Source organism: Lupinus angustifolius, chromosome LG12 (assembly GCF_001865875.1).
Source record: "Lupinus angustifolius cultivar Tanjil chromosome LG12, LupAngTanjil_v1.0, whole genome shotgun sequence".
Classification (NCBI taxonomy): Eukaryota; Viridiplantae; Streptophyta; class Magnoliopsida; order Fabales; family Fabaceae; genus Lupinus; species Lupinus angustifolius.
Window position 1 is genome coordinate 6,457,460 of NC_032020.1, and position 17,104 is coordinate 6,474,563.

A 17,104-nucleotide genomic window follows, 5' to 3' on the forward strand; every position below is an offset into this window, starting at 1 on the left:
AAATAAACATATCATTTTATCTATATTTCCTACTATTCATTTTTTTAATTAACATAAAAAAATTAACATTTCAATTAGCTTTGAATATCATTTTATCTCCTTTCCTTTGGAATAGCATGCAAGTTACACACTTACACTACCCTCAGTCCCTCATTGTGAAAGAATAAATTTGGATCTTACCCAAATCTGGATAATGTGCTTATCATCTTTTAAAAAAAATTGTATTATCAAAGGTATTATTTTATTTTATAGATAAGAAACTAATTTCTTTTGAGGTGTCTATTCTAATAAGTGTTGCTCAAAGGTATCCAATTTTTAATAATATGATCTTTTTGGATATCTAGTTGTTTTTGCACTACTAAACTAACGTCTTGTTGATAATGAACTATGTAATAAAGGTTAACTAATGATACATAATTTCCACTCATAAAAAAATAGAGAAAAATATGTATGTATACATTATAAGTATATCATCCATTATTTATATTTAATCATCATTGAATCTAAAATAATCTAAACAAATAGTGGATAATTTAATAAATATATATAAATATTTATACTAACAATAAAATAATCTCTACTTATATTCTGCGATAAGGCTCGTCTATAAAATTCTTATACATTAGGGTTATATAATCATTACACAATTCTCATTTTAACATTCAATTTCACATTACTAATTTCATATTTCAAACAAAAGTTTAATAAAAAGAAATTAAAATGTTAAAACTAAAATAAATTTTTGGTTATCAAACAAATAAAAATGACATATCCTAGAATTTTTTTAATACATATTGGACTATATGTTGCCGACGGGAATATTGGAGTAATAAATGAGAGAAAATCACGTTACAACCACTATAAAATAATCTGAATGAATAATAATTGGAACATGTGTTTGAGTAGACATTAATTTTTGCATGAGTGTTAGTTAGCTCCACCTATTAGTTTAGTCAAAGCAGATTTTGCCGACTTCTTACTAAATGACATTGATACTAAAGACCCCACCACTACATATACATTTCAAAAGCAAATTGTCTATCGATTGAGGAAAGATGTCAAAAAATTCAAACCCATTGTGAATTCCCTGAATAAAACACCAACACCATCCCTCTCTTTTCTCACCCCAATATAGAACTCACAGCAAACAATGACAACAACTTCATTAATCATTTTCCTCTTAATCCTAACCCTTTCTCTCTCATCACTTCCCATTCCTTCACTCTCACAATTATGCAACCCACAAGACAAGCAAGCCCTTCTCCAGATCAAGAACCAACTTGGCAACCCAACTCAACTCGCCTCATGGGACCCATCAACAGATTGTTGTAACACCACATGGCAAGGTGTCTCATGTGACGGATACAGGGAAACCTATCGAATTAACATTCTTAGTCTCTCTAACCTCAACCTCCCCAAACTTTGTCCTATCCCTCCATCCATAGGAAACCTCCCTTTCCTCGAAATCCTCGATATTAGAAATATCCCTAATCTAGTAGGGCCCATACCTCTGGCTATTACAAACCTCACTAAACTTAATTACCTTTATATATCTCACACTAACATCTCAAGTTCGATCCCTGAATTTATGTCGCGAATTCAAACCCTTGTTACTATTGATTTCTCTTACAACAAACTCTCTGGTGAGTTGCCGGGTTCGCTTTCTCTACTTCCAAACCTTGATGGGATATCGTTTAATGATAATTTTCTTAGTGGTCCGATTCCAGAGTCTTATGGAAGCTTCTCGAACCTCTTCACCTCTATCACCCTCAAGCGGAACCAACTTTCCGGGAATATTCCAGCGACCCTAGCGAAGCTGAACTTGTCGTTCGTGGATTTGTCGAGCAATAGGTATTAGTCTTATTAATTAGTCTATTTTGAGTTTGAAGTTAATTTTTAATAAAAAAATTTAAAAATCAATAAAATTATACTTCTCATTTTTTTTAGTTTTGGACTTTCGAGTATCTAATATCCAACTCATTTTTTACAATAAAAGTCTTTTCCCTTTCTGTACTTTTGTGTGACTTTTAATTTCTTTTAAAAAGGGACGATTGTTTCTTTCTATAAAAAACAATAATTAATGAACGAGAATTCTAAACTATACATTCTATAATAATAACATTGAGATTGAGAGATAGAGATCACTTGTCATTGAAGATGTACATTTTCTATCATAGACCAATTATATTTCAAAAAATGATATAAATATATTATTTTTATTTTTAAAAGTTTTATTTTATTTATGTGACAATACCTAATTAGTTTGGGATAGAGAATATGATACTATTGTGGATATAAAATTTATGTCCTTTGAAGAGGATAAAAATACTTATCACTAATGTACTTTACTTGTTTGCAAAATTTAATCAAAATGAATTCTTTAAAATTTAAAAACTTTTTTAAACATCTTACAAGAAAGTTATTTTAAGAATTTAATAGTGAAATTACGACTTTTGTGATATCTCATTTTCCACTTTGAGCTAAGAAATACTCATGCTCGTTTGTATGGTCTCAATTATTTATTGAAGTGAGAAGAGTGCAAGTAATCAATGTAGAGTCTTCATTTATTAATTTTCTCTTTTTAAAAATTATGTCATTTAATAAATGAAGATGTTGCAATCATTTTAATGGAAATTCGATACAAGGTTATCACTAATGTCGTATCTTTCTTTCTATTCTGAGCCGAGAAACGTTGTAGTCATTAGTATTGTGTCTCCTATCTATCGAAATAGCAAGAGGATAAGCGACGAATATTAACTATTCATCTATTAATTCATTTCTAATCAATTGAAATAATTCTTAAAAGTTTAATCAAATTAGAACTAGTTGTCTTGATTCCCTATACTTGTAGGGACTTAATAGCAACATCTTATATTCTTATACACAACAAAAATAAAAAATATTTTCTCATTTTAATAACAACAAAAATATATTTTGTTCTATCAAATTATTTTTTAATTTAAGGGTATAATAAGGTTTACGTGATTAATGAGGATATCATCTAGTATGGAAAGGCGGGGTGCGGACACCTTCCTTAATTTGTAATCGACTATTGATCTCAAAATTCTTATTCAAAAACCATTTTATCTAAACAACAAAATAAATTCTCATTAAGAACAGTTTTTCACATTTTAACAGCAAAATATAGTAGCGACTCCAAAGTAGTCGTGCATCTGATGCTCAACCGAAAATTAGAACATGACACCAATTTATATAACATGTTTGTAGTTTTTTAATTAAATACTTATGAGCAATAAATAATTATCAATTTTTATACTAAGAATAATGACAAGTAACATGAAATACATTGTTTATCTAGTTAAACTAAAAGTTATATGTATTTATTATTTATCATCTATATTAATTATATTTTTCAATGACAGGTTTGAGGGTGATGCATCAGTATTTTTTGGATCAGAGAAGAATACGCAGAAGATAATCCTAGCAAAAAATAAGTTGGTTTTTGATCTTGGAAAAGTAGGATTGTCGAGTAATTTGAATACCTTAGATTTAAGGAACAATTACATCTATGGAAAGCTACCTCAAGGGTTGACGACATTGAAATATTTGCATAAATTAAATGTGAGTTATAATAATTTGTGTGGTGAGATTCCTCAAGGTGGGAACTTGCAAAGGTTTGATGTGTATTCATATCAACATAATAAGTGTTTGTGTGGCTCTCCACTTACTAGCTGCAAGACCTAGCTAGGGTCCTCGTCTCTAGTTATAAGGGTTATACTTTGAAATATAATGAATAATGAATAATGTGTTTGTTGAGAGAGAGAAAGGGGAAGAAAAAATCCGACTATGGACTGCGATCCATAATTTAATTATTTGTCGATCTACAATTAAGTATATCTAAATATAATGTATTGGGGTTGTCCTCAGATGCGGATCTCTTTAGGGGCAGGTGGGGGCAACTGCCTTCCTGAATTTTGAAAAAAAAAATTAATATTCTTTTTGGTAAATTGTTTTAATATACTTACTTTACATAATTTATTAAAATATTTATTTTATTCTATGAGTGTTTAAATTAAAACCCAATTTATCAATTTGGATAACACACATGTTTCACAAATAATTTGATTATTCTATTTACGTTGTAATACAAAGTCATACAATATTGTAGGCATGTAGCAATTGTAAAAAAAAAATTATAATTACACCTTTGAGAGTGTGTTTTTGAATGTATTTTTATTACCAAAAAAAATTGTTAAATGATTCTCCTCATCACTCATGAATTCATATAGTGTTTGTAAGTTATTTTCACCAATAGTTTCTTGATGTAATATTCTTATTTCTTCAATTGATAATTTAAAATTATAGTATCGTTACTCTATATTGAGGTGCAGTTATAGACATTAATGGTATATTCTGAATTTTTGTTATACTATATACTCATTCAATCATTAATCAAGATGAATTTCTTATTAGTAATATGGCGATTTAATGGAAAAATAAAATAACTGAAACTTTTACACATGACTTAGTAATCGATGAGTTTAAGTCTTTAAAAGTCCAAAAAATGGCATTTAATGAATGTATATTTTTTTAACATCTTCGGTTGTAAATTAATGTTATTTATAATTAATCAAGATGAATTTCTTATTGGTAATGTGACTATTTATATGGAAAAATGAAATAACTAAAACTTTTACACATGATTCAATAATCGATGAATTTAAGTCTTTAAAAGTTAGAAAAGTGACATTTTAAATGAATGTATATTTTCTTTAACATCTTTAGTTGTAAATAAATGTTATTTAGAATTAAGAGCAAATATTTATTTCAGTTCCTCATATTTTTCGACCTTACCAGTCTAGTTCTTCAAAAATTGAGAAACCTAAAATTATCCCCAAAATTTCAAATGAGGGTCAAATTAGTCAATTTTAGGGTCAAATTAGTCTCTATTTGTTGTAAAACATGCTAAAAATGACAAATTTGACATACATTTGAAATTTTTATGACAATTTTGAATTCTTAATTTTTTAAAGGACTAAACTAGTAAGGTCGAAAAACATTGAGCGGCTGAAATGAATATTTACTCTAGAACTAATATGATCTTTTGAAACTTTGAAACAATTATATATATATTTATTTTTTTTGTTAATCATATATCATAAATTATAATTAAATATTATTGCCCCTCTAAACTTTTGAGCAAGATCCGCCATTGTTCTCCTCAACCAAGTTTTTCTCACCACCTAAAATGTCATTCTACTAACTTTTCTATGATAAAAGTATTTTAGGAATTTTTGAGTATATTATAAGAAATATACATCATCAACTAAACAAAACCTTGAAGTTATTTCCACTAATTTTCAAATTTCGGACAAACATATTTATTAAAATATTCAGGAATAACAGTTATGGTTTCTGAAAATGAAAGTAATATTTAAATATAGTCGATGAGTGTTTCTCATTACCTATTACCTTTCCTCATCTTTATTTTCAATTTTAACCAAAATCAATTCAAATGTTATGAACTAAAATTCAAAATGAAAATCTTATTTCAAGCAATATATTCTTCCTTCATTGATATTGTTCTTTCAAATTAGGATCTATCATCTTCATTCCATCGTCACCTTCATTCATATTTTTCCTTCTTCCAACATAAATTTACTCTCAACCAAGAAGTTACTCACAATATCAGTAGACTCAGCAGAACCACAAGATCCATCTGGAAACAGACGTGCCAGCTGGAAGGAGATGTGTCAGTTGGAAGAAGACGTGATTGTTGGAAGAAGAAGATTCTGGAAGATATGAAAGGCTTGAAACCTTGGACTGATTCAATCACAATTCGGTTGGTACATCGACTTTGTTGCTTAACTAGTACAACAATCATGTGGTAACAATTAATGGTCTGAATTTGCCGATTTTCTAGTCGAGACGTTCAGTATATCCCAATTTCTACATCATTGGATCTATGTACACAATACACATGCTCTCTTTCGAATAGCTTGAAAGGACACCCATAACCACCCACCTGAATCATAAAGATCTACATCACATTATTATTGGAGTATAATAAAATGTATACACTGACAGTGTAAAGATTTATACACATATACTTCATCATTTATCGTTCATTTGGATTACCTTTTTTGAAAAGTCAACAATAATAAAAAATCAATGGTGATAATACAATAAAGTGTATAAAACTCATACACTATCCGTCCATACATCTTTTTCTCTTATTATTATTCTATTGAATTTCAAATTTTTCATATTTTCTACCAAACTCACTCATATCATAAGACTCATACAAAGCATCATTATGTTATTCTCATTTTAATATTCAATTCCATATCACTAATTTTAAACTACAGATTATTTCTCAAAAAAATAAAATTTCAGTATTATTATTATTCTCACTTTGATCCACTATTATTTTATCTTTCTTCACAATAATGAGAATAATGAAAATGATATTTTTGTTCTCCTCTTTAATATCCGTTTATTTTCCTATTGCTAAAAAGTAATTAATCACGTATTAGGCTTTAAAAATGATAGAAAAATAAATAACCACAAAATTTCCTCAAAAAGTAAACAAAGTGATTTTCCCCTCCAAAACACAAATGGGGTAGTTAAATATCAGATCAGGCTTTATCCAATTCATTATGTACCAAAAAAAGGCTTTATCCAATTCATTATTGGCTCTTGGCTTGTATGGAATGAAGAAAAAAGAAGTAGACACAAGATAAAATACTTTAATTCCATTCGTCATGACTGTTTCAACTACATTTAATTTAATGCCATAGTTGAAGTTTTCATAATTAAGATCCGTGTGCACCCACCGTTATCTTTTGAATAGCATGCAAGTTACACTACCCCAAGAATAAAATTTAGAACTTACTTATCCAAATGTGAGCTTTGTTCGGTATATTTATTGAATAACAACTATGTAGTAAAAGTTATCTAGTGGTACATAATTTCCACTCATAAAAATATTGGATGATAATTATAAATAACTTGAGGACATCCATAACTTTGTTCCTCCCACCGTTTTATACAAATAAAAGATATTTAGGCTCTCTTAGACCAATCAATATTCAATACGCAACTAGGTGGTCTTATAAATGTGAGCTGCTGCCAGAATTGCAATAGTCATATTCATAAACAAATTATTAATAAATAAAATATCATTTTAAGATACGTGTTATCTTTCTTATAGTGTAGGAGGATTTACAGGAAAATATATAATTTTCATACCACCTTGTCCTGAAATCATTCAATTGTTTAAAGGGGGTCAAAAGATATACAATCTTTAAATTACCCTAATTGATATTTCTTACATAAAAGTTGAACATTTGTTCCTCTTTGACTTGACATTTACAAACTTGTACTACCATTAGAGAATGAGCTACATATTAAAAATAAATAAAAAAGTAAAAAAGTTAATATTTATGACACAATATTATATGTTCCTTATCTTTTGCCGGTAAGATTGAAATACTCAAATTTTGCTTACATATTAAAACCCAGGGAATGAGACTCATTCAAAATATTCTGACACATTAGAGTTACATCATCCTTGAGCTTTGAAGACTCAACTTCATGTAGTTCATATTCTCACATATCATCATTACACTATTCTCATTTTAACATTCAATTTCATATTACTAATTTTAAAAAATCTAGTATTTCGAAAATATATATTCTTGAGTATTCTTATTTTATCATTCGATTAATATTGATATTATTTACATTAGTCAGTTTAAACCAAGTAATTTTAAAACAACAGAAGTTTAATAAAATGAAATTCAAATATTAAAACTAAATTACTTTCATAACTTTAATTAATAAAAATGTCATATCCTAAAATTAAAAATAGAAAACACATTGGACTATAAGTTAAAGACGGGAACATTGGGATAATAAATGAGAGAAAATCAGTTACAACTACTATAAAATAATCTACATGAATAAGAATTTGAAATTTTGAATAGATTAATTGTTGCATGCGTGTTAGTAAGCTCCACCCATTTCTAATATATCTACACTTTGAATGTAAATTCATCTTTCATTTTGAATTACATTTTTTATAAGAATTAATGAAATGAAGATTAAATATGAATGATAGATGATACGATAAAGAAATTCATATACTTTTGATATATAACTTAATTTAAAAGTAGATTTTGTGAATTGCTTAATGAATTATAACTCTATTAAAGACCCCACCACTACATATACACTGCAAAAGTAAATTGTTTATAGACGAGATAAGATGTCAAGAAATTCAAACCCAGTGCGAATTCCCTGTATAAAACACCAACCCCATCCCTCTCTTTTCTCACTACAATATCATTCAAGTTCATAGCAAACAATGACAACAACTTTATTAATCACTTTCCTCTTAATCCTAACCCTTTCTCTCTCATCACTTCCCATTCCTTCACTCTCACAATTATGCAACCCACAAGACAAACAAGTCCTTCTCCAAATCAAGAACCAACTTGGTAACCCAACTCAACTCGCCTCATGGGACCCATCTACCGATTGTTGCAACACTACATGGCAAGGTGTCTCATGTGACACCGACACCAAAACCTACCGAATTAACGACCTTAGCCTCTCCAACCTCAACCTCCCCAAACTTTATCCTATCCCTCCATCCCTAGGAAACCTCCCTTTTCTTGCAATCCTCGATATTAATAACATCCTTAATCTAGTGGGCCCTATTCCACTGGCTATTGTAAACCTCACCAAACTACGTTATTTATATATATCCCATACTAATGTCTCGGGTTCGATCCCTGAATTTATGTCGCAAATTCAAACCCTGGTTACTATTGACTTCTCTTACAATAAGCTCTCTGGTGAATTGCCTAGTTCACTTTCTCTACTTCCAAATCTTGTTGGGATCACGTTTAATGATAATTTCCTTACTGGTCCGATTCCAGAATCATATGGAAGCTTCTCGAACCTCTTCACGTCAATCACCCTTCAGCGAAACCAACTTTCTGGGAACATTCCAACGACGTTGGCAAAGCTTAACTTGGCGTTCGTGGACTTGTCAAGCAATAGGTATTAGTCTTATTAATTATTAATTAGTCTATTTTGAGTTTGAATAGAACACCACTGCTTTTTTATTACAAGGAATTTCATGAATTCATAAATTAGTGCCCGTTAATTTATTTATTAATAGAGTTCTTATATGTTCTATGAGGTGGGAATGTACTATACGGCTCATCAACTAAAGCTTACTCTATTTAAATAAATTAAGCCTAGTTTGACCAAAAAAATGGTTGATGTTTCATGACTCATAATGATAGTAAATTACTTTTCAAACCTATGGAGTAAGCAATTTGAGCTCTGGAATCATCACCTCACAGTGGTATTATGGTGTTTCTACCCGTAAAGATACCAATTTGTTTTTAAAGAAGTTCAGTCCAGTTTGTTCAATTAAATAGATTATCGTTTGGACTTTATTTTGGAAAAACATATTACTAGGTCTACTAAATCAGTCTATTTATTTAATATTAATTTATATAAACTTTATTTAATTTTAAAATTCTATGTTAGTATAAACGGAGGAAACATTTGAGAATTCGGATAGATAACTTATTAAAGTTTATGAGAATAACTTATAAAAATAAAGTGTATTTGAGTAAACGGGTGGAAACAGGCCAGGCCAGACTTTGCCTTAAACAGACTCAGCCTATATATCATATAGGAGTCTGAGCCTGACCTGTTAGCCTGTTTAAAATAAAATTCAAAGCCTGAGCATGATCTATTTAAAAGTCTGGCCTGACCTGTTAGCCTGTTTAAAGGCCTATTATACTATATGGTCATGAAATAGACTACTATGTCTACATTTAAATGAGCTTATAGGCCACTTTTAGTTAGGCTCATCTAATTCTAATAATTAAATTATATTTTTGTATACATTTTTATAATAATATTATTTATATTAAAATAGTATAAATTCAACCTTCATATACAATATAACTAAATAGGCCGGCCTGTTAGGCTTAATAGGCCTTTTAGGTGGCTTAAAGCCTGAGCCTGACCTATTAATGAAAAAAGTCTGGTCTGGCTTAGCCTATTATAGGCCAGGTAATAGGCCCTTGATAGGCGGTCTGACCTGTTTTCACCCTTAAGTAATCAGTTAATTAAAATTTAAGAACTCATTAATAAAAAAATTTAAATAGTTAAAAATAATTTTTTTTTAATTTTCATAAGAATATGATTTGATTATTATTGAAATAAGCTAAAAATATTTTTTTAAGAAAGTAATAGTTATTTTTACAAGATGTTGTTTCAAAGCCAAATAAGTTTTTGCAAAGTTTCCCCATGATATTCCTAATTTTTTTAGCTTGTTTAGACAAATCAATGAGACATTCTATGAAAAATAAGCTGAATTTTAAATTAGTTAAAAAATGCTTTTTTAATATGCAGCTTTTGGTTTAAACTATATCTAAATACCATAAGAGTGGACTAATGCCAATTTTAGTCGTTTAGGATAACAAGAGAGGTAAGTACTTTATTTAACACAATTATATTTTCAAAGATTTGAATTAGATAATTTTTATTAGATTAGAGACATTTAGTTTGAGTAAGTAACTTTTGTTAAGTGAAAATGTATTAAAGAAGTACAAAGGGTGCTAACACAATGAGAAAGATCATAAATTGATCTTTTTAGACGATATAGAAATTCAAGCAATTGGGTCATTACACCAATTAGCAAAAAGTAAGGAAGTTGGAATTACTTTTGATTGAAACAAAGACCAAGATCAGACTTGAATGAGATCCATTATGTGCATAAAACTCATTGGCTTATTAGAAAATATGACATCATTTCACATAATCCATATAGACCACACAACAGCAAACTGTATCATCCTCCACATCTCAGAACCATTAGTTATATGATCAATAGAGTAACCTACCCATGGCAATTTATCTACACGCTCTCTTTATGTTTGTTGAAAATGTTTTTAATTAAGTTGTTTGGGAATATATGACATGGGAAATTTGTCACCAATGATACATATTTTTTTTTTATTAACTTCATTTCTAATTTATATATCATGTTTTGTATCCTTTTAATTTCATACTACTAACAATGACAAAGTAACATGAAACACATTGTTTATCTAGTTGAATTAAAAGTAATTTCATGTATTTATTATATTTTTCAATGACAGGCTTGAGGGTGATGCATCAGTGTTGTTTGGGTCAGGGAAAAATACACAGAAGATCATTCTCGCAAAAAATAAGTTGGCTTTTGATCTTGGAAAAGTTGGGTTGTCAAGTAATTTGAACACCTTAGATATAAGGAACAATGACATATATGGAGAGTTACCTAAGGGATTGACGGCATTGAAATATTTGCATAAGTTGAATGTGAGTTATAATAATTTGTGTGGAGAGATTCCACAGGGTGGGAACTTGCAAAGGTTTGATGTGTATGCATATCAACATAATAAGTGCTTGTGTGGCTCTCCACTTCCTAGTTGCAAGACTTAGCTGGGGTCTTCATCTCTAGTTGTATGGTTCACACTTTGAAATATAAAGTATAATGAATAATGTGTTTGTCCTAAGTCCAACATGTTTGTTTTACTGCGCATAATATAATTAATCAACAAATCCTTAATGCTTTTGATTTCAGAATTTCAACTCTTGGTTCTGTGAAGGTTCCACATTGGACTTACTTGAAAGTGTTGAGCTTTTTTCAGGAGACAAATGTTCACGTACATATTTATAATAGATTAGGATATGTTGATCCAAACTAATGACACTAAATAAAAAATATTTTAACTTTTTTAATTAAAACAACAGAAAACTCCTTACATATGATGATGAAATGTATAGTAAAGATAATAAGTGGATAACGTTGGTGAATTAATGAGAGAATTAGTTAAAAATAAATAATCAGCCAGCAACATAGATACATTGAAGTGGAAGAATAAAATAAAATGAAACAATTAAACCCAGTTTTGCCTGGTCTAAATGGAAGATGGATCCTAGAAAATGAATATAAAAAGGTTGATTTCAACTTTTTTAATAAACTAATGAGATAAATAATGAAAAAAATGAATCAATAATGTAATAGTTTTTATAAGTAATAAAAAGAAATAATAGATAATATATCGCCTGTTCATAAATATTTATATTAAAAATGTATATTATATATATTACCCAAAAAATAAAATTTAATTAGAAAAACAACCGTGGAGGCTTTATATAAAGTAGAATCTTGAACACATTTAGACAGTTTCAAAATTCAAAAATTAGAAAGAAGATAGGGAGAGAGAATGTCGTCAGTTTCAAGCAACATGAAGGGTTTCTATAGACAGAAGAAAAACACCATCACCAACACCGCCAACAAATCTTCCAAATCCTCCAACAAACAACCCATCCACGATGTGATGCTATCACCTTCCACCGCCGCTCACGGCGGTAACCTCCACCTTCTTCAAATCTAGGGTTTTATTTTACATTTATTTCAATTTTTAATAATTTTCATTTAATCCATTTGTTTTTCAAATTGATTTAGATGAATACAACGAAAACGAGACTATGCTTCGTCAATTCGACATGAACATGGCTTACGGTCCTTGTGTTGGAATGAGTAGGAAGGAACGTTTGGATCGTGCTCAGAAATTGGGTTTGAACCCTCCCATTGAAATCAAGAAGATCTTGGAAAATGAAAAAGTTCAATCTCAGTCTCTGTGGGATGGTTGCATTTAGAATATGATGCCAAGTCTTGTATGAAATCAAATCAACAATGAAACATTGTATGTAATAATCTCTGTTTTCTCTGTTTACCTGTGTTGTTCTTGTTTCTATGGTTTAATGTATTATTGTTCTTGGTTCAACTTGCTATGAAATCTTGGTTTATATTAAATTGCATTTCTATGCGGTAATGATATATTTGGACAAACAATAATTGATCTGAATTATATTTTGGACAACTTCATGTTTTATAACAGGAGAAATTAGTAATGATTTGAAATTAAATGAGATATGTAATAATTTACCTTTTAACTCGGCTTGTAGTATGCCTTATGGGAAAATAAAGTGGTTGTGCCAAAGTCCAAACTTTTCGGTATAACTATGAGTGAATACAATTGTTTGTTGAGTGAATGAGATAATTACTTATGTTTCAACTTATTACAAAAATGTGTGAATATAGTTAAGGAATATGCTCTTGCCCTTTTAGGCATTCACCAAAATAATCGTTACTCACTAATATCCTCTATTCTTCACATCTCATTACAACATCTGTATTTCATGTTCAAGATTAAGTAACTCTACAATATAAATACCTGAAGGAATTCACCACCATATGGCTAATCAACAATTACTATTAATGTCAGTGTAAAGATTTATACACAGTCAATACATCAATTATCATTCATTTGTATTACATTTTTTGAAAAGTTAAAGATGATTAAACATGAATAATGACAACACAACCCACAGGTCCAAATCTATTAAAACTAACAAGCAACCTCTGTTTCTTCTTGTTCTTTGTATTCTCAATCCTCTGTGAAATTAGTTTAGCTTTGTTGTACACTAGGTTGTGGGGTTCATAGCTCTAACTGAGGGTGGTTTATGGCCTATATGATTGTTTCAGTCTGGGATGAGTAGGCTGATTGATGAAGTAAAGGTTTGAACTGAAGATGAAATTGATCAACAAATACTGAGAAGAAATATGCAAGTTTGGGTGCTGCAGTATTATGGTTTCAAGATTCTTCTCAAATATTTGCTTCTAATCAAGGCTTTTGATTATTTACAAGCCCAAAAAAAATTAGATTAATAATAAGATTTAATCAAAAGGGGTTTTCTTAGAAATTTGTGTAAAAGGATTAATAATAGATCTGATCAAGGTTATTGCTATATGTTTGATAAGAAAGTAAGTTTTACATCGTGAAGTGGGGTTTTTTCTTGTTCAACATTTTTTTGGTTACAACTTACAAGTGGTGTGTTTATTATGATTTGATTATTTAGTTTCATGATTTTTTGGACTTGCTAATATGTACACATGCACTTGGATGAAAAATCTTCTATGGGCTGGGCTGTGATTATGTGCTGGCAGACTCTTTACAATAGAGTTAATTGGTTTTCAAAAGTTTGTTTCATGGGCTGGCATACTCAGCATTACTCTGTAATCTGGTTTGAGTATATCTACTCCTACTCTCTCATAATAATACTCCTTAAAAAACTCATTACTAACTTAGATTATAGATGAATTTTTGAGTGTTATTATGTACTTTAAAACAAACTGCCATTAACATACCATTATTACCAATTCTAATTTAATATCTAATTTATTGCTTTAATTTTTTTAATTATATTACGCATTAATAAATTATATTAATTGTCTTTTTCCAACTTTTCATCCAAATTTTTAATTATGTAATATATTTTTTTCTCTTATGTATATTCCTCAAAGCATCCATGTTTTATTTCTTTATCTGTATCCTACTTTTCCATAATAATAAAAAAGTTCATGCAAAGTATTGGTATTCAACTATATCATAATATTAGATTTGTCCATATCATGTGTGACTCTCATGGAGCAAGGTTGAGCTAAATTCATTCTTTTTTAAAACTGAAATTTTGTGTCAGCAATGCCGATATGGGAGACGTGGGTAAAAGGGACTTTTTGCATGGGATGGTCATCCAATGCGGAAGTCTAAACTAAATGTTATTTTTAAAACCTATTTGGAATGTGAATTTCCAGCATTAATTATTTTATTTACACAATTTTGAAAGTGTGATTTCCTAATTGTTAAAAAAATTGTAAAGTTGCTTTCAACCAATCTTGAAAGCCACCAGTACTATTAATATGGTTGGCCAGAGGTTACGATCCATTAAATGCGTCATTGATCAAAATGAATATCAATAATCGGTTGAGTTGATTAATAAATAGATACATTTCGCCATAGCTTCACTTCATGCCTAATCTAGAATCACAAAGAGGATCGAAGAATGATATGAGTTTTAGGAAAGAATTAAAGATGTCATGAGTTTTTAGAATTGATAATTTGTGGGACAATGAGTTTTTCTCAAATGAAGAAAAGTAGTGTGACGAGAAATTCCTATTACCTATGAAGCACGGATTTGTCAAACATCCTCACGTGCTGGTGTCCGACACGTATCCGACACGGATACGCTCAGATTCATGAAGGATACGTATCCATAGAGTATCCAAAAATTAAAAAAATAATATTAAGACACGTATCCGATTCGTTTTCAATAAAATATAGCGATATATGAATTCGTTTTCAGTAAAATATAGGATATATAAATTCATTTCCAATAAAACCGGATAAGATAGATTTGTTTCCAATAAAACAGGATAAAATAGATTCATTTCTAATAAAACAAGATAAGATAGATTCGTTTTCATTAAAATATGATGAAATATATTTGTTATGGAGAGCAATGATTTTAGCATATCATTTTCATTAAAATATGATAAGATAGATTTGGTAAGGAGGACAACGATTTTAAATTTTCATTATATTTTTTATTTTAGATATTTTGATTTACACTTTTAATTTTATCATATTTTATGTGTTTTTATTATTTTATACGCGTATCCCTGAACGTATCGTATCCTGTATTTTGGAAAAAATGTGTATCGCCGTATCAGATACGTATCGTACCCGACACACGTATCAGTATCCGTGCTTCATAGCCTAGTACAATAAAAAGGGATCAAACACTCAAATATTATTGCTCTCAAATAAAGAACAAGACCATGAGAAATTCCAAAAAGACACAAAAGAGGGTCAAAAGCTCAAGTATGATTACTCTCATCAAAGAGGGCTCTAATAGAATGTATGTAGAAAATCATGAGAGGTTGAAGGAAACTAAGTAAATACAAGTTCCCTTAAATGTTATAGCTTTTTGAATAATTGCTCAGGAGAGGATGTATGTAAAACATCATATGGAATCCTAGAGAATATCATCATCAATCAAGAGGTAGGCAATATTAATAGTTCATAGTCTTGGTATTTAATACAAAATAAAAGAAATAGTAGGGTTGAAGTCTACAATTAATGTTATCAAGATTATCAAGGATAATCTAGACTATGCATCTTTTTGATGTAGACTGAAGATGTTGAAAGGTTTAAACATTAAGGTTGTATAAATTAAATTGTCCATAACGAATTAATTTGTGCAATATTAAAGCAAATACAAGAAACAAATACACAAGCGAATACATCAAAGGAATCTAGAATAAGGCATAATCTTAAAAACAAGAGGAAAAATATGATTGATGGTGGTGAGTACTAGCCTAGTGATGGCAATGGTGGCATCACAAGGATAATCACAACATCAACAATGACACTGATGAGTTGCAAATCTGATGAGGTGGAGACCATAGAAAATTCAAGCTAAAATGGACAAGGTCTATTATAACTTCTTTCTCTAATGTTAAAGATAACTTTGTGCATCTACCAGAGTGGAAATCAATGTAGAAAGTTTTGATATGTAAACTTCCCAAATATGTTGTCTTTTTTAAGACACTTTCCACATTGGTCAAATATCCCAACCAATTGGCAAATGTTTTTCACATTAGGTAAATTTCATCCGATTTCTAAAACTAATTACAAAATTAACATACTAAGTTGATCATATTTTATACATTTTCTTTACAATACTTTAACTACTTAATTAACTCAAATGAATAAAATTATATTTATATGTGATTAGAACTTGTTTAAATGATCAAATGTCACCTAAAAGAGTGTTTTGTACGTTTAATCCGGAAGAATAATTGAAAAAGAGAAGTTCCAAACAAAAAACAAGAATTCAGCTATGACATGCCGAAGTAAATTCATGATAATCATTCGTTTATTGTTGGATCGAGCTGAAATTTTTGATATATTATTCCTAACTGATGGGTCTTCAATGTGAACAGTTGGATTGTCAAAATGAACAAGACTCGTTGCGCTAAGCTCAGGTTTAGGTTTCTGTGATGAGCGCATACAATAGCGAAAATCAGCATTTCACGATTATTCTGTCTGCACTGAGCTACTAACTTGTGTAATATTGATTTGTAAGTGGATGCGTTGGAAGGTCACCATAAGCCAACTGGAGATGCGTTGAGCGCATAGGACAATAGCATAACATTATT

At 29.6% G+C, this 17,104-nt stretch overlaps 2 protein-coding genes across 5 annotated transcripts; both read left to right on the forward strand.

Annotated features, from left to right (window-relative positions):
- On the forward strand, positions 1,057-11,616 carry LOC109362972 (polygalacturonase inhibitor 2-like). 4 transcript variants are annotated; one of them, XM_019609089.1, is made up of 3 exons: positions 1,073-1,346; positions 8,526-9,030; positions 11,154-11,616. In XM_019609089.1, the coding sequence occupies exons 1-3, from the start codon at positions 1,151-1,153 to the stop codon at positions 11,473-11,475; spliced, it is 1,023 nt and encodes a 340-aa protein (XP_019464634.1). In that variant the 5' UTR covers positions 1,073-1,150; the 3' UTR covers positions 11,476-11,616. The 4 variants fall into 4 exon arrangements, with proteins under 4 accessions (XP_019464635.1, XP_019464634.1, XP_019464636.1 ...); XM_019609090.1 differs by lacking the exons at positions 8,526-9,030; positions 11,154-11,616 and adding an exon at positions 3,384-3,788 and having other exon boundaries at positions 1,057-1,851; XM_019609091.1 differs by lacking the exons at positions 1,073-1,346; positions 8,526-9,030 and adding an exon at positions 1,521-1,851.
- Positions 12,214-12,923, forward strand: LOC109361664 (DNA polymerase delta subunit 4-like). The gene is made up of 2 exons (XM_019607182.1): positions 12,214-12,408; positions 12,506-12,923. Exons 1-2 carry the CDS (start codon positions 12,264-12,266, stop codon positions 12,697-12,699), a joined length of 339 nt encoding a protein of 112 aa, XP_019462727.1. The 5' UTR covers positions 12,214-12,263; the 3' UTR covers positions 12,700-12,923.

Coding starts and splice junctions, on each gene's coding strand:
- LOC109362972 (XM_019609090.1), top strand. CDS start 1,151: ATGACAACAACTTCATTAATCATTTTCCTCTTAATCCTAACCCTTTCT. Junction 1,852..3,383: donor GTGGATTTGTCGAGCAATAG/GTATTAGTCTTA, acceptor TTTCAATGACAG/GTTTGAGGGTGATGCATCAG.
- LOC109361664 (XM_019607182.1), top strand. CDS start 12,264: ATGTCGTCAGTTTCAAGCAACATGAAGGGTTTCTATAGACAGAAGAAA. Junction 12,409..12,505: donor TTCCACCGCCGCTCACGGCG/GTAACCTCCACC, acceptor AAATTGATTTAG/ATGAATACAACGAAAACGAG.